The sequence below is a fragment of the Strix aluco genome, chromosome 9, assembly GCF_031877795.1.
Source record: "Strix aluco isolate bStrAlu1 chromosome 9, bStrAlu1.hap1, whole genome shotgun sequence".
Taxonomy (NCBI): Eukaryota; Metazoa; Chordata; class Aves; order Strigiformes; family Strigidae; genus Strix; species Strix aluco.
Genome location: NC_133939.1, coordinates 18,746,719 through 18,768,570, shown reverse-complemented (window position 1 = coordinate 18,768,570; position 21,852 = coordinate 18,746,719). Strand labels below are relative to the sequence as shown.

Genomic DNA, 21,852 nt, shown 5'->3' with positions numbered 1-21,852 from the left:
CGCATTGGGATGAGTGCTTGTGAGTAAAAGAGATGTTGTTTGAATGTCTATTAATAAAAAAAGAAGCTGATAGGAGCGGTTTGATCAGTGCAGACTCCTGCTATCTTGTGATTAACTTGAGGCACTCGGAGATTATTTTACTGAAGCTAGAGTGTTTGCTGATGTGGGAAAAGACAATTAATAGTGAAATTTATGCACAGATCTTGCTTAGGCTTTAGCTGTTATTTTCTTCTGGAAGAGCAAATTTGGGCACGTAGGTATGCTGTTTAGTAGACAGAGGCTGCTCCTCTATGTTGAAGACTGTTAAGGAAAATTGCACTAGGTTTAGATTTTATTAAAATCATAGGGAATGAGACAGTTTAGCTTGTATGTAGCTTTGTGCTGAACTGAAGTTGGTTTTCTTGCAGCTTGACAGCAATTTCCCACCTGAGAGCGGGATGCACCAAACTGAGTAAAAAGCAATGCTTGCTACCTCTGTAACGCTGTAGCCTTCTCACAGGTGCCTTGTCAAGGTTAGCCACCTAATCCTGTAGCCTTCTTTGGAAATCAGGCTGTACCAGATAGTAAAGGTGTTGCAGAGAGTGTTGAAGGAGTCTCTCAAATTTTGTTTCTGTGAAAGCATTAACCAGGGAACTTCTTTTGCTTGGTACAGGGAAATGTGCCTTTTTGGCCATCAGGTAAAATCTGATAATGCTTTTCTTAGAAGCAGTAAGCCAGGAGCCTGTTTAGGTACAGGGATAGAGATGTCACAGATAGAAAATTACTCTCTCTGGAGAAATTTGGAGTTGTGTTTAGTACAGGGATGAACCAGTTGCGTCTTTAACTTGTGTGACTCTTTCCAACAGCTCTGTTAGCTTCAGAGGCATAGAATAACAAACCTGGCTTTATCAGTCTGTGCAGTTAATATCTCCTTCCTCTCCTGTGCTGCAGACTGTAGGCACTGTGAAGAGTGCTTGGTTGTGGTAGGTTCATGATAAGCAACTTCTGCTTTGCTGCTGAATGGGACTGTAAGGGCCAGAGCAGGCAGGGCTGAACCGGGCTTTGCCTTCTTGAGACCTAAGACTGTGCAGTTGAGAACCAAAGGTGGGGCATGTCATGGCATGCAGGAACCTCATTGCACTGAGACTTTTAAAAGAAAGAAGGTTTCTGAGAAAGGTCTGTTTTGTAATAACCTCTGGTGAAGTTGGTTCCTGTGTATGTATTAATGAGCTGGTGTGGATGGTTGTTGTTGCTACCTTGGCAATGAATTCCTAAAAAGTGATTTTTAGTGTTCAGGTCAAGGGCAGTTGTGGTAAGTGGTAAATAATTGCTAGAAGTGAGCACTTTGGTGGATTTGGAGAACCCATTATGGGGTTTCTCTGGCTGTTCCTTGGAGGTCAGTATTGGGTGCAGGGTATTGAGCAGTACCTGGGGTCTGCAAGTTTAGCAGCAGAGTGGGTTGGGGAGCATGCACTCCCCATTGCTCTCTTCCAAAGCTCGTGGTAGCACTGATTTACAGTTTATATAACAGGCTTTAGGCCAGATCTGTTCTTCTGGGTTTCAGTATGGCACTCTTGAAAGTGTCTTACCAGACTGAAAGCTTGAAAGGAGTAATTTCTGGTACTTTGTGGGATAACTGCTGTTCTCAGAGGGTTTGCAATTGATTATTCACATGTAGTGTGGGTACGTGTTCACATCTGTGACACTTCTGAATTTTATTTTTGTCTCTTGCTGTTCATGAACTTTTAAAGGATGTTGGGGTTTTTTTTTGTTAATCACAAAAAGGATAAGCAACTGAAGTGATACTTTCTCGTATTTTTGAGGCATGCTCAGCTATGGCTCTGGGTGCTGAAACCACTTTGATTTCCATTAGCTTAGGAAAACTGTCTGCGTTTTTCAAAGAGCATGCAGTTCTGTGGGCACCAGAGGTGAGGAAAGCCCTGCTTTTTGTAGACCACACTCATGCTCAAAACATAAGCGGCCATAAAAACTCGGTAAAGAGACCTAGATCCCTCTCTGACAGCAACCAGAAATAGATGCTTCAGGACAAAGTAGAGGAAAAGAACAACTGTAGTGTGATGATCTTCCCTCTGTAACGTTCTTTCTTAATTTTGGCAGCTTAGTAAATTGGGGTCCTCCATGCAATTTGTTTAGACTATTGTGTTAAACAGCACCAAAATGTGCCAAAACAAATGTTAGTCCAATTCTCTTTGGGATCCATTTATAGCCCTGGCTCCTGCCACAGCCGTTCCCCTGGCAGGGAGCATGGCCATTCACTTGCCTTGTGCCGGAACAGCTCTTTTAATATAAAAAATTTTGCAGGGTGCCCCCATCCTTGTAGCAGGAAAGGCAGTCACCTGCCTCATACACTAATTAAGTTGAACCGAGAGTTTTTGTCAACTGCAAATATACTCGAGAAATTCCCCCCACCCTTACATCTCTGCAGCCGCTGAGTATTTTGACACGGGTGTCAAAGCTGCTGCGTTTGAATTTAGAAATTGGCCAGTGGGATGAGAATGTGCAGCTGTGGAAGACGCGAGTGCTCTGGCTTCGTCACTGCTCCTCTTGGGCCCACCTATTTCTGTGAGGCTTGTGGGAGCTTAAGGGGATAAAAATGGCTGAGGTAATTAGCAGATCTGGTGGACATCAGCTGGTTGGGATCAGAAATTACTAGAGGTGAGAAGGCAGTAGACAAGCATTTATAATCTGATGTGATGGAACTTATTTCCATAGAAAATAAAGCAAAACCAAGATTTTAAAATTATTGTTATTCATTTTTTTTTTAAAAAAATACTTATTTTAGTCCAAGACCTCAGCTGCAGTGGCTGGGTGTAGAAGTCACTCAAATCATCCAAGAGGCAACCAGCCAGGGACAGGGGAATCAAACACCACTTAGGTGCTTTACCTGCTGCAAAGACTACTTGTTTTATATGGAAAGTTGATTATTTTGGGGGTAAAATAGAAGGTGGCTTTTTTTTTTTCCCTCTGGGATTCTTATGACGCAGCATCACAGTGGTCTTTGAGGAGTATTTAACTTACCGGGAAGGGTGGCCAAATTCTCTGCCATCTAAATACAGCATCTGCAGCAGTGTGGAATGTGTGTTGTACAGCTGTGAATGTTCCAGGCATTCAGCATGTCTCCCTTTTCACACAATAGCTTCTATTTATGGCTTTTCATCGAGTTGGGCTCATGCATTCAACATATCTTTGTGTGTGTTTTTCTTTTTTTTTCTTTTCTTTTTTTTTTTTTTTTTTTTGCTTTTGTTTTTTAAGGTTTGTAGAAACTCCGAGCCACTTCTCGTGGAAGGAGAGTTACTACCGATCGGCCATGTCCCAGAGCTCGCAGCCCAGGGAGTTCCTCAGCCCAGAGGTGCTCCAGCATATCTGGGACTTCCTGGAACAGTAAGTAGCCCTTCCATGGAACCTGCGGAAAAAGGTGTCTTGGGACAGGACACCTATAATTAGGCTGCTCAGGGGACTGATGCTGGGGGTTTTGGAGTCTTCTGTACCTGTTGATTAGAAGATGTGGGTGTGAGTCTGTGATAACTGACAGCTCTTGAGCTCTCAAGAGGTTCTATATCCAGGCTATGGGGAACAGATGCAGGGATCAGCAGTGACTCTCCTCAAGACCTTTGGTTGCTGAGCTGGCTGCTTTCCAGCACACGATCACTTAAGGTGGATGGTTGGCATTTTCCCCTAGGGAAATGGGGTCATTACTCTATGTCCAGGCTCTTTTGCTGATGCCAGGGAGAGAGGGGAGGTGGAGATGGTGCAGAGTTCACCCTGTCAGGTCCAGTGAAGGAAATAAAACTGACTCTGTTCCTACTCCTGATTTGCCATGACTGATGCCGAGACAGCTACTGCTATAAATCCTCCATGAGTTCTGTCTTTCAGTGATTTAACTCCTGTGCTCTTACCTCATTTTTCTGGTCAGGCAAGTGAAATGTCCCTCCAGGCCCTGTCCTGTCCAGGGGTTGCTGTTAGCATAGCAGGTGATGAGCTAGTTGTTCATTAGTAATTACTTACTTTGTCCTGAGACTAGTTTGTGATCATGCCTAAGTCCTGGGTGACACCCTAACATGTGGCCGGGGGGAAGCAGAATTTAGCCAATTTTAACTGCGTTACTCTGTTCTTTTCAGGCCAATATGCTCAGTTCAGCCGATCGATTTAAACTTCATCGATGGCCCGTCTGAAAATGGCCCTACAAACAAAATAGAGATTAGCATGGACTGCGTCCGAGTGCAGGACACAGAGCTGAATGACCCGATGTGGGTGAGTAGTGAGAAGAACTTCCTTAACATTTGGGGACAGATGGGGAGTTTTTGCAGGAGCTACTCTTGCTGTATTGCCTCGGGGCCATCTTCCCCCTCTTGGTGGAGGAGCTGTGGCTGCTGCCTCTGCCCAAGGAAGTTCCTTCTTGCTTTGCCTGCTGTGTCCCCCCCACAGAAGCTGGTCGGGAGCATGACTCTGCCAACCGACTCTGGTGGTGGTGAACAGTGGTTCTGTACATGAGGCTGAACTGGGTGGTGTGTGACCCATGGAAAGGCATCGCTCCTCTGTGCCTCTCCAGGGATGCGAGAGGGAGCAAGCCTGCTCCTTACCTGCTACAGTAATGGCAGGAGAGAGGGATGAGGCAGCTAAACAGGTAGAAGACCCGAGGAGTCTCTTGCACTTGCCTGACTGCTCAACTGTCCCTACTCTCTCCCTGCTTAGACCTAGCTTATGTGGCCTCAGGATTAAAATAGTTGGTATTCAGGGCACAGTTGCAATTTTGCTGACCGAGGGCAAGGGTTCTTCACTGGTTTTTTATTCTCTTGAAGGTCAGATATGCATGAAAACTTGGTTTCAGGCTGTGGTTGGGTTTTTTTCCTCCTGTGTCTCCACATAGACAAAGCTAGAGGTGCTTATAACAAGTCTTGGCCATGGGTGTTTCACCAGTATGGCTCAAGACTGGAATGCAGATGAGACACTGGTGGTTGCTGGTTCATTGCCTTTGGCACAAACTGACCAGATCTTTCTTAGCAATAGCTCTGGTGAAGAAGCCAGGTGCTATTCTTGCAGGCTGGAGCAGGAGGTATATTGGGAGTTTGAGCTGTTTGTGTCCTGTTTCTGTTCTTCCCCTGAGTTTTGTATACTTCTGTGTGACTTGAAATTTGTGTTAGTGTCTGTAAATTTTCTTGTTCCTCTGTGTTTCCATCCTGAGAAACTGTGTCAATTAATTCCCTGGCTAATCAACCACCATTTTTAATCTGCCCGATGATGGCGTGTTGGTGGCCTGCATCTGGCAGTGTTTGTAACCTGGCGGATCACATCTGCAAGGAAAGAGCTCCCAGGTCCCACTGATTACAGTCCCCAGAGACAGAAGGTTTGATCTGTTACAGCCGCTCTGGTGTGACCACTGGGGAGACTGTGGTGGTCTTCTCTTTTCTTGCAAGATTGCAAAGGTTAAAAAGGACAGTTTGATGTTGGGTATGTGCTCAGCTGATGTGGTGAAGCTAATCCAAGTGCACAAGGAGAGGTGACTGACATGAAGTCTGGTTATCTTTTGATTCTGCATTCGTGTTGGGCACAGAGGGGTAGTGTGAAAGCCTTCAGTCAGCATTGGGATCTCAGCTTTTACCAAATCCACGTGATGTCTCTTCAATAGCTAGTCCAAAAGATTCTCCATGTATTAGAAGGGTTCCTAATTGTCCAAGTGGGTGGTAAAATTCTGTTTGAGCTATGTCATCTTAAAAAACAGTCCCGAACAGTTTAAAGGTTGTTGGCAGAAACTTTACTCCTTCCATGCTCAAACCTGGACTTGCTGCACTGATTGCTAGCAAAGCCTCCCCATCTCCAGTTCCTCTGAGCTGTCCGCAGAGCACTGTGGTAGCTGACAGGCTCACCTGAAGCCCTTTTCAGAGTCTCCCTCTCCTGTCTGTGGTTCAGCGAAACATAAATGGAAAATCCTTGCCTCTTGTCCTCTCTGAGCACTGCCGAAGTGAGCACTGGGGCTAGGAGAAGAGAGCTGGCAGCTTTTGCTATGCAGTTAGCTCTTGCTTGTGATGGATTTGATCCCAGCCTTGCATGAGGCATTTCTGGAGAAGCTGAGCTGCACAGTGAGCTGCACAGTGACTTCTTAAAGAAGTGTTTTTCCCTGACATGACAAACTGAAGGGGCAGCAGGGAAATTCCATCCCATCCTCGCCCTTACTGTAAGGCAGCGGCTCAGAGTACATTAATGTATGTACATTAATAAATGTTCCAGTTTGTCTTCAGTGGAAGACAGGACCTTCGCTCAGTTGAATGCTGGACAAAAGCCTTTACAAAGCAAAATATGCATCGCAAACCTGTGCAAACAGCCTGTCTTTTAAAATGAGGAAAGCTCTTTTTACTCCCCTTACCACCACCACCACCACCTCCCTATAAATTTGCAAACATCCCTGACAGGTGACAACTCCCCCTTGCAGAGAAGTCCGTGTTTGCTTTGCTGTTTCTGGGGCTCCCAGCCGCTGCAACTTGCATTGGCAGAGAATGTGTAGCCTGGGGCAAGGTGTTTGCTGTTTGTCGGCTTTAATCTGAAATACTTTACAACCCTCTTCCCCTCCAGCTTCTCTTTTCCTTTGGATACCTTGGGGCAAGAGCTCCCCTTGCACCTGTCTCTCCTGTAACCTCAGCCATGTCACTTCTAGACACAAGGTGCTGCACGCAGCTGATTGCAGCAAAGAGTTGAAGAGGGCAGATAAACACAAAGGAATGCAGGAGAAACAGAGGGGCCCTGGGAGATGAAGAATGAGATCAAGGCAGAGTGCTTTTTATTATTAGATTTGTCTGAGGAAAAGAGCAAGGCTAGCTTTTCTCCAAAATGCACCACCATGTGAGATTTAAATAGGTGCAAAGCAATTAAGACTGGTTTATTTAAAGCTATTGTCCTTACGTGGACTTTAAGGCAATCCCAATCAACCTCTAAAATAAGGTCTGCAACTTCTTGCAACTTATGGCTGAAAAATGGAATTTCCAGCTTTTAAAGATGTCCATCCTTGATCCCAAGAGTTGTGTTGGTGAGAGCTGTGATTTTTTTTTTTTATTTATTTTAATTATTTTGGGGTACAGTTGCTTGTTCACAACAGAGCTGGCAGTGGGGAAGGAGCTACAGTGTTCAGAGCAGTGCCTGAAGGAATTCTCCCACCAGTGGGCTGGAAAATGAGTGTAAGTCCTGCCCTGCTGAACACCCATCAGTTATGTTCATTGCCTTGAAAATGCAACTGTCTGGGGAGAGAGCTGGAGAAGAAGGTTGGGTGACAAAGAAACCTCTCTTGTCTCAGCTACAGCTCTGTCTCTTGCTGAGCCAAGACCTGACAGTTCTCACTCTTGTTTTTAAAGAAGAAATATTCTTCCTGTGTCCCATATAAGAACGGGGTAAGAGAAACTGGTGATCGGCACTACCTTGAGATGAAAAGAGCTGGTGGGGACAGGAAGAGGGTTTGTGGTGTAACATTAGACAGTCAGCAGTCTTCCCCAGCAGTGCGCCTTGTGACCAGCTCTTTCACAATGTCTTGGGTAGCCCATCTGCGAGGCTGCCGGCTATGCCCCTTCCTCTCCCATGGCGTTAACCACAGGCAGGCTGGGAAATCCCAGCGGAGATCTGCCTTTTTGCATAGCCAGAGTGAGGGGCTGGTGGTCCCTGTGGGTGCAGAGAACATTTAGTCTCTGCCATGGCCCTGGTGTGGGAAGGAGCTGTGGATGCGCAGGAAGGCAAGTTGAATGCGCATCCCACCATTCGTTAGGCCCACCACAGAAGGTGGTCCCCAGCCTCTTTCCTGACCAAGGATGTAGCCAGCACCTTGGGAGGGTCTGTGGTGGGGTGGTGGTCAGCTCCCTTCATTCAAGAGGAACACTGGTCTCGATGGCTCTATCCTGCAGTGCTAGAAACCAGGTAATGCTAAAGGATTTTTTTTTTTTTTTTTCCCCTGACTAACTAAATATCCTGGAGCTACAGGGAGGAGGGGTCTGGAGACCTCTCTCTAGGAATGAGTGTGGTGGTGCAATAACCCCTGCATTGCCCTGGAGCCCTCACGGCATGCTGTCAGCCTGCCGTACCAGGTGCAAAATTGCCTGCCTTTACCATCCCTCAGAAGTCCTTTAAACTGCTCACTGATGCTAAGAGATGCTAGTCTGAACCCAAACATAGCTGCTTTGGGCTGAGGACTTCAGCAGGCAGCATCCTGATGAAAGTGTTATTTGAGGGGCTTTCAGGGTCTGGAAGTCTTCTACCACCATCCCAGCAGCATGTCTGGGGCTCCAGGGACCTCACCAGCAGGAGTGCTGTCCCCAGTGATGGAGCAGCTCATCCCCCTCCCCCTGTACATACCTTCCTTTCATGCCCCTGAGCAAGCCGTCCTCCCGCAGCTCCTTGCCTAACCAGTTCAGTGGAATGCCTTTTCCCCAGACAGTCGCGGTGGTCAGAGTTTTCTTAACCTGGATCTGTCCCTCCCCACAAAAGGGAGAGAGAATTCCTTGCCTTTTTATTTGTTTTTATTTTGTCATTCCTCATCTTCTGCACATCATCACGGGGATTTGCTCTGTGTGGCTTGGTTAGGCACCACTGAGCTCCCCGTGGGGTGGGTTTTGCCCTGGGGATGGTGGTGCGGGTGCTTCAGACAGGGCTGTGTCCTTTTGGATTTGGGTCCTCAGCTTCATGGGCTGTGGGTGTCCCAAGCCTGGTGGCTACAGAAATTTTAGAGGTGCTACATGTGTTTCATAGTTTTAAAAGCAAAAGCTTCAGCTCTAACTTTGCTGTTCTCCTTTATGCACAGAGGTGGAGATAAAACTAGGCTGTAGGAGAGACTGGTTGCAGCCCGTGTAGGACATGGAGGCATCAAGGCTCTTGGACTCAGCCCTCACACCAATGACACATCTCAGAGTTAGTATTTGATGCTTCCTAATGAAAACAAGAAACCTTTTCCAGGTTTAACCTGCTGTAGGCTCATGGAAGAGCCACCCCCAACCCAGCCACCTTGCACAGGATACCTTTCCATGCTGTAGTCTGGCGAGCTGGAGAAGAGTGGGGCTGAGGCCCTTGCAGAGCTACCCTGACCCAAGGTGGCTGCTGGCCCTCTTCTGCATGCTCTCAGCATTAGCACTGTGTAAATCAGTTTAGCAATTTGTATTTGGTGGCCATGCACTGAATTCCTGTGTCCCTGGGAGCCCATCACCTGGGGGCTATGATCAGGATCAGGTGTGCAACAATATGATGGACAGACAAAAAAAACTCAACCCACTGTACAGAAGGGTGTCTGTTGCCGCCTGTCTGTTGCGACTGAGGTAATGGCTGAGGAAGCAGATGAAAGCTGGTTACGGGGTGGTGGGACTGCAGGACAGGAAGGGCATCCCTGTGTACTGACAGCAGGGCAGGGAGCTGGGATGGCATGTATGGTGTGGCTGAGCGGTGCAGGAAGAATATCTCAGTGCAGGGGCTGACTAACACATGGTTTGTGCTTCCCAGGGCTCTGGCAGGTGCCGTAGCCCTGCGTTTTGTTGGGAAATGGTTTTGCACCTGGAGGATAAGGCTGATTTGATAAGTAGATGCAGCAGAGTGGGTTGTGTGGCCATCTGTTTCCATGCCTAAGTATTCCCGGATTGACCATAGAAAGGAAGGAAGGAAGGACTTTGCACAGCACAGGGATATGATCAAAGCTTTTATTACTGTCTGGTTTGTGCTTGAGAGAGTTTGAGGCTTGCCAAGTTTCTCTTCTTTGTGGGTATTTGTTCGTTCCATAGCTGTGCAAAGAAAGTTGAGATTATGCAAAGGCATTTCCATAATGAGCAAACGCATTATTCTGCTGGAAGTTTCCCTCCAGCACCTCTCTTGTTTGCAGTTGAACTCATAAGGTCTCCTAATTTAGGCTTGGCTTTGTAATCCTGCTGAATGTTTAATCTTCTGCTGTGCAGGTCCCTCCAAGTGGTCTAATCATCACATTTAGGGCTGCAGATCCAAATCCAGAAATGCTCAATTCTTTCAGATAAAGGATGCAATAGCAAATACATTTGTTCGTTCAGTTTGGCCGAAGCCTGAAGACTTCTCTTATTCTGTGTGTAGTAGGGCTCTAAAGACATATTTGTTTCTTTAAAATAATTTTTCAATAGTTGTCTTTCCTGTGCCGTTTTGCCCTGGTTTTGGCTTCAGACCAGGGCTGGCTGCATTTCTTTTTTTAGGAATTCAGCCAGTTGATGACTATCGTTATACCAAGTGTTTTATTTTTAATGCCAATTCCCTGAATTCTCAATGGTATTGAAAAAAAAACAGTGAGTGATCTGACTGCTGTGCTATGGATCATTTGGGAAGTGTATCTAAAATTCCTTTAAATATTTCTGCCCGTTCAGTATCTTGCTTTACATTTATCTTGGGAAGGAATAAACTAATTTTAAGCTGACAAGCACAAACCTACTGGAAAAGAGCTATGTGTGAGATGGGGTGTTTCGCATTAGTTCTGGCCTGGCTCCTCTGGAGGGCTGGCTTTAACTCCCCAGCTCCTATTGCTACAAGCACTTGAGGTGGAAGAGTGTTGCAATTGTGAGTCCTGTCATCTGCCTACATGCAAATACCTCTGAACAAAAGAAGCAGTGCTTCAGAAAACATCTTCCCCAAGCAGCTAGGCCTGCCTCCAAAGGTTTCCATGGTGCTGCACGTGCTCTCTGCTTAAGTATGGAGCAATAATGCGTTACTGCTTATTTTACATCTTTAAAAGGTCTGCACAAACACTTAATTAAAAGGCATCTTGATCTTGGAGCAACAGATCACTGGCACTTTTGCCTCCAGAGGAAGTTTAGGGTTTATGCTGTCTTGATGGGAACTTCACTGTATGTTTCTATCTAGTTGATAGGTTCCCCCCCTTTTTTTTCTTCTTAGACTATAAACATCATTCACGTATTTGTTGGGAACGCTTTGACTGGGTTAGAGCCCATAAGTGCTTGGGCAGCTGGTGTTTCAGCAAGGCATGAAGCACAGCTTGAACACCAGCAGAAGTGGAGTGGCCATCTCCAAAGTTCACCTTCCTCTGGACTTTGTTTGTTTTTTGGTTTTGTTGGGTTTTTTTAACAAAACTGCTGGAAGAAGGGAAGTGAGGCCTTTTTCTCCTATTAGCTGGAAGTAGGGTGATGAATTGAGCTGTCCGTATCCAGTCAAATGAAAACTTTGCCAGGATTTGTGGTACCCCGCTTTGTGGGCTGAGATGGATGGGGAGCACCTCACAGTGCTGTAATGAGCTGCAGTGCTGACCATGCCTGGGAAGGGGTGCCCAGGCTCACGGGATGCTCCTTTCAGGCTAAGACAAACCTGGAGCACAGCCCTGGGAGCACCCCACTCCCCTTCCTTTTTCCAACACAGCCGAAGTGTTTGTGCTGCAGCGAGTTGTGGGGTGTAGCTTTTGTTTTTAAAGTCCTCTCTTGCATTAATTGGGATTCTTGCTTTGAAGAAAGTCCTATGCATCCAAAGTCTCACTGTACGTGTTGCTTTGTGGTTCTGCAGATCCTGCCCACAGTGCTGTTAACTATTATTTTTTTCCTCCAATATTTCATAAAGAGACTTTTGGACTAGGTAATGTTTTCCTCTGAATGTCTCTACCATCTGCTTTCCACCTCACTGTCGCTGATTTGATAGCATTGAAATTAATGAGGGAGTGAATTGTCAGGCAGTCACAGAAAATTAAATCAATCTCTGTGAAGCGTAGATTAAGGAGTGGTTTGTGGCCTGGGTTAGTTCTCTCACTGGTGAATGAAGTCTTTGCTAATCAGCATCTGAATTTGCAGAGATTAATGAAAGATCAAAGGAGTTTTCAGTAACGAATGTAACTGTCACTCTAAAAGCATGGATTTTTATCTCCAGCCTGCTTAAACAGAAGGAAAAGGTACCCTGAAGCACCCTTCTTTCTTTTTGAGGGCATGGATAGCTATGGTGGACCTCATGGTGATGTCCAGACTGGATTAAAATTAAACAAGTCAGAAACTAAAGCAGTCAATCTTCTGGGGAAGGTCTCTGGCCAAATAACTGAACCCTATGGTTCATATGACTGTTGCCGTACTGGTGGTGGATGTGGCATGGGAGAGCAGGCAGAGGGCACCTGGACAAAGACCAGCACTGCAAAATACAACATTTCTGCATAGGAAACAAGGAACAAACAGTCTCCCTGGCTGCCTCGGGATGTATGTTGTGGCCCAACACACAAGGGCAATATAGGGTAGTGGTGATGTGCTCACAAGCATGAATGGCTATCAGTTGCAGGGTCAGGGTTTAACCAGAGGTCTGGGAGACTGTTCTTGAATTATTTAAGACTGATAACTGTTTTTTTATTATTGGATGATTGCACAAGGGCTTGAGTGGGAGGGAGTTGGCAGTCTAGTAGAGGCTGTCTCTAAAGAGCTACTGTGATTGTGCATTTATGAACAGTTGTGAGTTTTCTGAGAGCAAGCTGTAGTTTATACAAGATAAAGAAAGAGCAACACTTTCCCCTCAGCTGCTTGTGCAAGAACAACACTGGTCTGTCAACAGTTGCTCCTCTCGTAATTAAAAACAAAGACTCTCTAATCTGTTGCTATCTCCTGCTTTTCCCTTTCCCTGGCCAGAGCGCTCTGTCTCGTGCTGGGATGCAGGTTTGTGCCACCTCCAGCAGGAGGGATGGGGCTGTTGATGCTGCTCAGGAGCAATTCTCCTCAACTTTATGGTGTAATTTCCTCTCTCTTACTTTTGCAAAATATTTCATGAAAATGGAAAGAGGGTCAAGCATAATGTGCTGAGCATCCAAAGATCCTCATCAGGAAGAAGTGCAGCTTGAATGTTGAGAGTTGTTACTCTGAAAAAGAGCTGCTGATAGCAGAGGCTTGAACCTCCAAAGTCCTCTGGTCATGTCTCCATGTATGAGCATCTGCTGACCCATGGTTTTGCACTCATCAGTGCAAAAGTGTTTGCTGGCCAGAGGGTTTGCAGGCTTATCAGCTGCCTTGCAAAGATCTCTGTGTCTAGACAATTGTTTCCTTTTATCTCTAAGCATTTTTAGTGAAAGCAGCTGCTCTTTAAAGAGAGTCACTAGGGTGCAAAAAGAAGTGGAAAAATTAGATAAAAGGAGCACCGGGAATAAACAGATAATACTTTTTGATAAATCATCTGTATGCTCGATGCCCATCCTGCATTGTACACCAACTGTGGGAAGTGAGTCCCTGATGGCGTTTTGGTAGGAGTGACCTCTCTTGATGGGGTTGGAGGGGTTTTGGTTGTGCAGATGGTAGGGAAGGCATGGGGACTTTGCATCATCTTGGCTGGAGAGCTGAATCTCTCCAGAGGAGTGTCTTGCTCTCTTATTAAATAGAGCTTGGCAGCTGGAGGGCAGAGTCCCTGGGGGCTGCATGTGCCCTTCCTAAACCAATATTGCACAGCAGTTGTGAAGGGAACTGGTTTTGTTTCACAACTCCTTTCCACCTTCCTTCTCCCTGCTCCCCCCACATAGCGTTATCTCCTGACATGATGCCATTAACTCTCTAATTAGCCCTAGGGGTGTTCTGGGGGAGATAAGGAGGCTATAGGAGCTCAAATAAGCAGCGTGCGCAGATGTTTACCCAGGGTCGGAGGGCAGGGCTGTTGTGACAGGCGATTGCCCTGGGGAGGGCATGCTCCTTGGGGGAAGGAGTAGCTGACCTGTGCTGTGGGCAGAGCCAGGAGCTGGGCTCTCCTCCGGCCCTCGGCGAGTCTATCTCTTTATCCCACACTTGTAAAATGGGAAAGAAAATGCAATTTGGAATCCTTGCAAGAAGGAATTGATGCTCAGTATGAAGCACTTGCAGCCAGGGCATGTTTCTAGATTAAAGGTTCATACACTTGAGTGCTTTCCATAGGAAGTTCTGGGCATCAGACCTGTCCCTGGGTCAGTGGTGGGGAAGCCAGGAGGGCATCGAATTTTTGCTTGTGGGCGCAGCAGAGCCGTTAATCCTGTGAGAGCCAGGGGTGCCCATCCCTCTCCTGCATGTGTTGAGCTGCACCTCCCATGCAGTGCCCTGGAGCAGCCTGCCTGGATGCACGCAGGGCTGTATCCAGTCAGCAGCGGGCATGATGCTGCCTTTCAGCTGTATCTCTTTTTTGTTTGTTTGTTTGGTGGTTGTTGTTGGTTTTTTTTTGTCTTGCCATGGATTTTTTTTTTTTTTTTTTTTAAATGGGGCAAGTCCTTGTTTCAGTATGTGCTGAGTTCTGGGTTCTTTTTCTCTTCTTCCTTGTGGTTTGAGCAATGAAGACCATCTCTGCATGAGTTTTCAAGAAGGGAAGGTGACTTTTGCATTTTTGAAAGTATTTTCTTTTTGTTCTTTAATTTGGCTGCCTGCTATTGCAAGTCTATCACGTCTGTCCCTGTAAAGTCTTCACTGGAAAGACTCCCAAAGCCAATTGGCAGAGGTTTGCTTTTTGACCATTCAGCAGTTACTCAGATGTAACAAAAAAAAAAAAAAAAAACCACAAAAAACCAAAAAAAAACACACAACAAAAAAAACCCAAACCCCACACTCTATTTTTTCCCCTCCTCCTTCTGTTATCTCAGTCCTAATTTGTAAACATTTCTGAGCTGAGTGAATGTCACAGTCCATGGTGACGCGGTTGATCCAGATGCTATTTTTATAAGAGTGAAGAGGTCTGAGCAGATTTTTTTTTTTCTTTCATCTGCAGGAAATTCTGCCTGAACCACCTAACATGCAGGCAGGTGTGTGTGCACACACACACCCCTTCTGCAAGAAATTACACAATCTCCAATTAACACTACAATTGTGGCAAAGACATTTTTAATCGTTGTGATTTAGCGCACTTACTTTGTGTCCAGGAAGGGTTATTATGAGTGGTACTGGTGAGAGAGGCTGAGATGAACTATATAACATCACGGTGAAAGTGCATTCAAACAGAGAACCTGAATCAGCAGTTTGACTTGGCTGATGCCTCGTTTTGGAAACTTAGGGGTCTTGTTTGTGTATTATTTTGTTCTTCAACATACCAGCAGGAGCCACAAAGTGTTGCCAGAAGCTTTCTAGAATATCTGAGTCAGACCCAGGAGGGTTGCAGCTGAAACTTTCAAATCTAACTAGCAATTATTATTTTTAGTTTCCTACAGTATTGGAGGTAAATTGCTTTAAAGAGGTTTCCTGAGGCTGAGCTGCTTTGGGTTTTTTTAAATTCAATCCAACTGAGAATCCAAAGTGTGAAGTGCCAGGCTTTACACAACTCCTGATGCTTTGGGTTGATTTCTTTATTTTCTAGTTTGTTCTTTTCCTGTTCAGGGTGGGGGAGAGCTTGTTGGACTAGAAGAATAGAGTTAAACCTTGTTCACTGGCCTCAGTATGAAGTAATTCTTTTTAACATGTGAAAGGAGGGCCTTTGCCTGAATCTGTTTGCTTTTTTCTGACTAGGCTAATTGGTATAATAAGGTATAATCTCTGTCTACAAGGGTTGTCTTGCTGTGACTTCGACCATTACAGTTGCAACAGGACTGATGTTGGTGTTTCCCTTGGAGACCTGTCCAGAAGGCTTAGATAAATGGTAATTATCACCATCCCATTGCTGAGAAGTGAGTGTGCAGTTTGAGGAGGTGGGGGTGTCCCTTTGGTTTTGTGACTCAGCCATTTAAGCATACACTGTTTCAGAGAGTCAAGTTTCCTTCTGAGAGCCTCTAAGAGATGCTGCCTTGCTGCTATTAGGTTGTTGGAGACTCATCTATGTGAAATTTTGTATCTGCAAAAAGAGTGAATCAAATGAGACTCCAGGAACTTTTCTTTCTCATGCTAAGGTAGAAAGGCAAGCGCTCAAGCCTTTACCTCTTCCCTTGCTCCACAGGTGCTGGTATGAATATTCAAGACATGACACCAGCCCATGGGACAGGGGAGTGCATTTAGGTCTGAAGCCAGTGAAACAAAGTTTGGAGCCCTGGGGTGATGAGAGGGGTACACTTGTGCCGGGGCTGCAGCAGCGCTGGTGGGCGCAGTGTCTGGTCCATGCTCTGTTACCTCCTGTCAGGGTGGTGGTGGCCTCCTTTGTGTCACTTGTGCATGACTGATTTGCAAAAAGCCACTTGTCCAGCATCCACTTCAAGGTGACCGCACAGGCTAATGCCTCTGAAACATTGAGCCAGGTCGGGGCTGTGCATATAGAGGGCAGGGATTTGTGCTGACTTGTCAATTTATTCATGCTATATGCACTTCTCCTCATGTTTGACATGCAGATCTCTTTGGATAAACTTCCACATATCTCTGTGTAGTGCATCTGGGTGTTGCTTCACCCACAACCACCTCCAGCCACCTGTGGGACAGAAGATAGCACATACCTAACACAACAGTGCTGCATTAATGACTTGGAAAAGGAGGATCTTCTGAGTTTCACAGCACAGCTAGCACAAGAGATTTTTGCAATGACTTGCTGAGGTTGGGAGATCTATGTATGTATATACCTTCTCCTCTTTCCTTCCCCTCCATAGCTTTTGAACTAAAGGGCCAGTATCAAAAATTTGACAGTAATCAGGGGTCAAAATGATCATCTGAGCACAGCATAACTTCTCCTCACTACTAGACAATAGAAAATCCACAGGTGACTTCTAGCTTGATGTCCAGCTCCACACAAGCTTTACAGTGGTGTTGCGAAGTGACCTGTTTGGCTAATGGTGCTGTGGCTGCTCCCTGCAAACCTTGCCTGCATCTTCAGATTAGTGCTTGTGTGGCTTTTTGGCTTGTACCCATCTCAGGTGAGATCAGGTAAGTGCACCAGGCGTAGCCCCTGGTGTTAGGTGGTGCCAGGGAAGATGGAGAGGAAGGGGCTGTGGCAGTGGTCTGTTGAGTTGTTCCTGTGATGTAGGAAACGTGCTGTGTGCTCAGGAGACTCTTGCTGGTAGTTCAGGAGTGCTGGAGGTGTGTGTGGCCCCAACCCGAGCTGGGATGTTGCTGTTGATGGTAGGTAGGGCTCTCCCTTGGCTGGGGAGGACTCTGCTCCTCTCTGCAGCCTGTTATTGGAAGCATCTCCTTGCATCGTGCTCAGTGAGAAGGAATCGGGAAGGTGCACTGGAAATGCCTGCGACCTTTCGCTCTTGTGCCCAGCAGTCCTCAGCTGAGCTGTGCTCTCAGGGTTAGAGCTAAATGAGACATCTACCCTGCTTCTTGTGGCGAGGAGCTGTTGCAGGGTAGGGAGGGCACTGTGATCCTCTGCTCTGTTGCTCTTGTGTTGGTTCCTGCCTGAAGGTGGTTTTGCCCCATTTTATTAGTGGCAGTCTCATGAATGTGCTGCCTGTCTCTAGCCAGGAGAGAGGCCGGTGCGAGCTTGCAGTGTCCTTTAATTCATAGATTGGTAGGAAGTTGGTGGTGGCTCCTTCTGCTGCCGTATGGCTGGAGAGCCGTTAGCACCCTGAGCAGCACCGCCTGCTTGCTTTCATCTCCCTGTGAACCTGGAGTCCTCTCCCTGTGTGCCCAGAGAAGTTGAGGTTAAACGGTGCCCAGAGGCAAGGGAGTCGGCATGGCGGGGAGCACCAGCAGCTCCTGGGCCGAGGCTCGGCTGCACGGAGATATTGAGGCCACGGGTGGGTTTGAGCCCTGCTGGGGACCCCTCTCCCCCCTGCCAGGCACCTGCAGCAGGAGGTTTGGTGTGGGCTGCCAGAGCTCGCCATGCGTGAGGGTACTTGGCAATTAGGCACCGGTCTGTTTGACGACAGGTCCTCAAATAAAAGTCTGAAGCACTGTCATTAGGCTGGGAGGGCAGGCGGCCGCGCTCTGATCTGGATGTTTGGTTTCCTCTCTTCCCCCTCCCTACCCCTTTAAAAAGGTGTTTTGTTTCCCCTTGCTCCATGGCGCTTACCCTGCTCTTTGGGAGCAGGCAGAACGAGCCGGCTTTTGTTCTTGCCGTGCATCCCGCTCGCTCGGTGGGTTGGTGGGGGTCCCCTTCCAGCCGGGGGTCCCCTCCAGCCGGGCGTTTCAGGGCAGCTTGGGATGAGACATCCCGGCTCCAGGGGGGTGGCTGGTGCTGCCGCCGGCACAGAGCGGACCTCGCTCCGGGCGGCTCCTTTCAGGACACAGGGACAGGACAGGGGTTTTGGCTGCTTGCTCAAAGTAAAATCACAGTGAGGCTGTTCTGATCTGCCTGTCTGCTCTCTCTGTTCTCCCACAGACCGAGTCTCGGCTAAGTGCTTTTCTTGTCTTTCTCTTCAAAATTCTTAGTTTGCCGTGGGCACAGTGTCCAGGTGGTTTTTACTGAGTAATACCCAACAACTTCTCCCATGTATTAATTCAAAATCACGAGTCCCTTTGGACGAGTTTCTTTTTAATTTTTTTTTAACATTACCTGTTTTAAGTGAGGTTTTTATTTTTTTAAAGGCATGAGTTAGAAGCAGTTGCAAAAGAGGGAAAAAAATAGAGCTGGAGTGATGTCCTGCAAATATAGGACCTGTTGGCTATGAGCATAGCTGAGAACACACAGATAACAGAGAATGTAGCTGGATTATGGTGCGTGAAACAGCGATTGCTTCTCAGAAAGCTTCTTGTGGGTTTTGTCCCAAACCTGTGTGCTGCAGCAGCCAGAGGCTCAGCTGTGTTACTGCACCACCAGTCTCGAGCGTTGCATCTCGATCCCTTCCCAAACATTTTGAGCTTTGGTAGCAGCAAAGCCTGTGCCTAAAAAAAAAAAAAACAAACCAACCCTGGAGTTTTCTCAGAAAATAAATAAATAGAAGTTTCTTGGAGCAGCTTCTTTGGAGCAACTCCGTGGCTGTCTTTTGAGTTCCCAAACTTGTAGAAAAGTGACAGGGGAAAGTTATAGTTTCCTTTCTTTTCTCTTTTTTCTTTTTTTTTTTTTTTTTTTTTTTGTTATTTTCCCCCCGTACCTTTGCTTTTTAGAGATTGGTGATAAGGAATTCTAACTACTTAATGAGCTGGGAGAGGCCTCTCTCCATTGGAGTGGAGGACTCCAGGTGGCACTTTGACAGATTGGACAGGTAAGGCAGGAGAGCCCCACCTCCTCCTCCTTGCCTATAGTTAGGTATATAAGGGAAACTTCAATTATGCAGAGAGGCACACTCCGAGTCCTGTTATCTTTCAAGTAGCATCACATATTTTTAGGGTCTTCTAGGGGGTGGGAGGTGTTTGTCAAAATCCTGGAGCCAGAAGAAAGAACAGCAGCATTGATCAATTTGACTGCTAACATGTTGTACCTGGAAAACAATGCCCAGTCCCAGTATAGCGAGGTAAGGATTCTAGGTTTGAGCTATGATATCTTTAATATATTTTTATTTTTAGTGAATGCATGTGATTTCTTCACCCCTGTAGTCCTGAAGTTAGGTGTGGAATATACACTTGTTTTTTGAAACTTTTGCACTTTACAATGGGAATCGGAGTTTGTTGTGCTAAATATCTGAATGAGAGTGAACTTTTGAGTCTTTACATTTGGGACACTGAATTTTTGGGGGGAACCCTGATCAGCCAAACATAATTTTCTTTCGTTGGAGAAGCAAGGCAGTCGCTTACAGTGGGCAATACATGTTACAGGTTGCGTTCCTGTAGCAGTCTGAACAGTATCTCTGTTGACTGAATTACAACTCCTTTACTAGTCCTTTATTGCCGAAATTGCTGCTTGTTGTTAAAAGTGGATGGTGTGTAGGAAATAACCAAAAATGCATTATAAGTCCCTTCTTAGGTTACCTCTTAAAATAATATGCAAACAAAGTTTCTCTTCTGCAAATGTTGCATTAATGTCCACACCAATAACTCTTTTACTCAGTGCTGTTAATACCTTGTCTCCTGACTTGCAGCATCAGGAAGATATTTTATACAGGGTGTTTGTCTAAACATATTATATTGAGATGAATGTGTGTACAATGGATGCATATTGCTTTCTACAGCCTTTTGCACCGCATGGGCGCGAGTGGAATGCAAACTTCAGATACAGCTTTGATTTTATTTTTTTTTAAATTTATTTAATTGCTTTTAACCAACTGGGTCGATGCTTTGTAAGGTGGCAGTGGAGAGAATTGCTGCATGCTGTGCAAATCTTTGAGGAAGTTACCTGGGGTTGAGGGAGATCTAACAACAATATTGGTTTACATTCCAGTGGAGACAGCAGCTGTGTTGACACTCGTCAGAATGGCAATGCAGCCAAAGCTCCTCTGTGTGTGTGTGTGAGTGTGTGCACGTGTGTGTATTCCTGGTGAAAATGCTTCAAGTGGAGGGCACAGGGTATGAGACCTGAAGCAGACAGAAGCTCAGCCACTTGGAAGAGAAAATAAAATAGGAATTGCAAGGCCGAGAGAGGAGCTAGATGTGATAACTGGCGAGGAAAAGCCTGTTAAAAGTGCACTTGGGGCTTGCGCGCCTGGGATGGCAGGTTGGCGGCTTGGGGAGGGCAGGGGTAAACTGAAACCGGCGTGTTTTCCGTCTCCCCTTCTGCAGGGAGTGCAAACACCCTGCGTGCGTGTGGTTCCTAGCTGCTGCTGCTGTGCAGAAGACCCGAATTGGTGACTTTTTTTTTCCCTAGGTTAATTATAAACTCTTAAATGTGGAGAGAGCACTTCTTAGAGTTTGTTTGGCATTATTTGTCTGCTGCTATCTGATCTACTTTCATTGAATAGCAGCAGTGGGGCTATGGAGTCCCTATGGTTGACTTGCTGGGCTCATCTGTCAGAAGCGATGTGCTCAGGAGTGCTCTCGCTCCGCTTAAATGCCGTTCATCACTGTTGCTGTCAGGGGAGGTTTTTTAAAAGACTTTAGCTCTGATTTCCACCCCTCCCTCCTTTCCCCTTCTTGGATTTGAACATGGTGCACCAACTCTGTTCATCCAGCGAAACATATGCTGGGGAAGGAATACCTGATTAGCATTGACTTGGCTTTATTTCTGAGGAAGAGTGGTCATTCTAATGACTTCTCTCAAAAGAGAGGGAGACTTGTTAATGCTCAAATAAAATATATTGGTGATGATGAACTTCTGTCATCCTAAGCTTGAAAACCAGATGTAGGCTTTGGCATTGTTTCCTTAAAAAATAAAAACTAATTTAAAAAAAAAAGCTCTCAGTGTGGAAATAGAAGTAGCAATTTGTTGCAACTGATGCTTGCTGAAGTTCAGATTTTAGAGCTATTGCTGGATTGGGCAGAAAGTGGCCATACCAACTCATGAAAAACTTGGTATAGGCTATAGTTTGGGTTTAAAAACAGACAAAAGAACTTATTTAGGGGAAGTAATTTTTTTTTCCATTGAAATCAAATCTTAAAATGGAGAGTGGGGAGTCCCCTCCCACCCAAAGCCCATTTCTCAAGATGCTTTGCCCAGCTGCCCCAGGATGCTCACTGCCTGCTTGCATATGCTGAGCTCTGCCCTCTGCGCCCACCAAGTGCTGTGACATGTTCCACCCCGCAGCCTAGGAACTGGCCTTTGTGCAAGCCCTGGCTCAGGCTGCGTGGCCAGGGCAATGAGCTCACACCATTGCCCACGGCCCTACAGCACCCGTGCCCGCAAGAGCGGTGCTGAATGCCGTGGTGAGATGAGGAGTTCCTCCCAGGTGGGCAAAATCTGGATGAGAAAATCTGTGAGAAAGCAGAAGGGTGTTGAAGTGAATCACAGCCCTGAAAGGCAGGAGGTAGAACCTGCCCCAACCACTTTTCCAGCTTAATCAAACCTAGCATTTGATCTTGGTTGACTATAAGAACGATTAATCTCTTTGTTGGCAGAGCACTGGACTCGATGACCCTGGAAATCCATTCCTGTGTGTTTATGAGTAGGAGATGTGAAAAGGAGAGAGACGTTGGGGAGGTTGTAATGGGGTGATGAGGTGCTGATGAACAGGAACCCTTTGGATCTCATTGTGTCGTCTTACCTCATCTCCACATCTGGAATTTTAGGTGTTATGCAGAA

General features: G+C 46.3%; 1 protein-coding gene across 3 annotated transcripts in view; it reads left to right on the top strand.

Moving 5' to 3' along the window:
- TP63 (tumor protein p63) overlaps positions 1-21,852 on the top strand; it is a 104,393-nt gene that overhangs the window by 17,636 nt on the left and 64,905 nt on the right. For 2 of the 3 annotated variants that reach the window (XM_074834553.1, XM_074834555.1), the window contains exons 1-2: positions 2,938-3,381; positions 4,119-4,251. In XM_074834553.1, the coding sequence (XP_074690654.1) occupies positions 3,146-3,381; positions 4,119-4,251 (369 nt within the window). In that variant the 5' untranslated portion in view covers positions 2,938-3,145. Of the gene's footprint in view, positions 1-2,937; positions 3,382-4,118; positions 4,252-21,852 lie in introns of those variants that run through there. The other variant, XM_074834554.1, reaches the window with a different exon arrangement.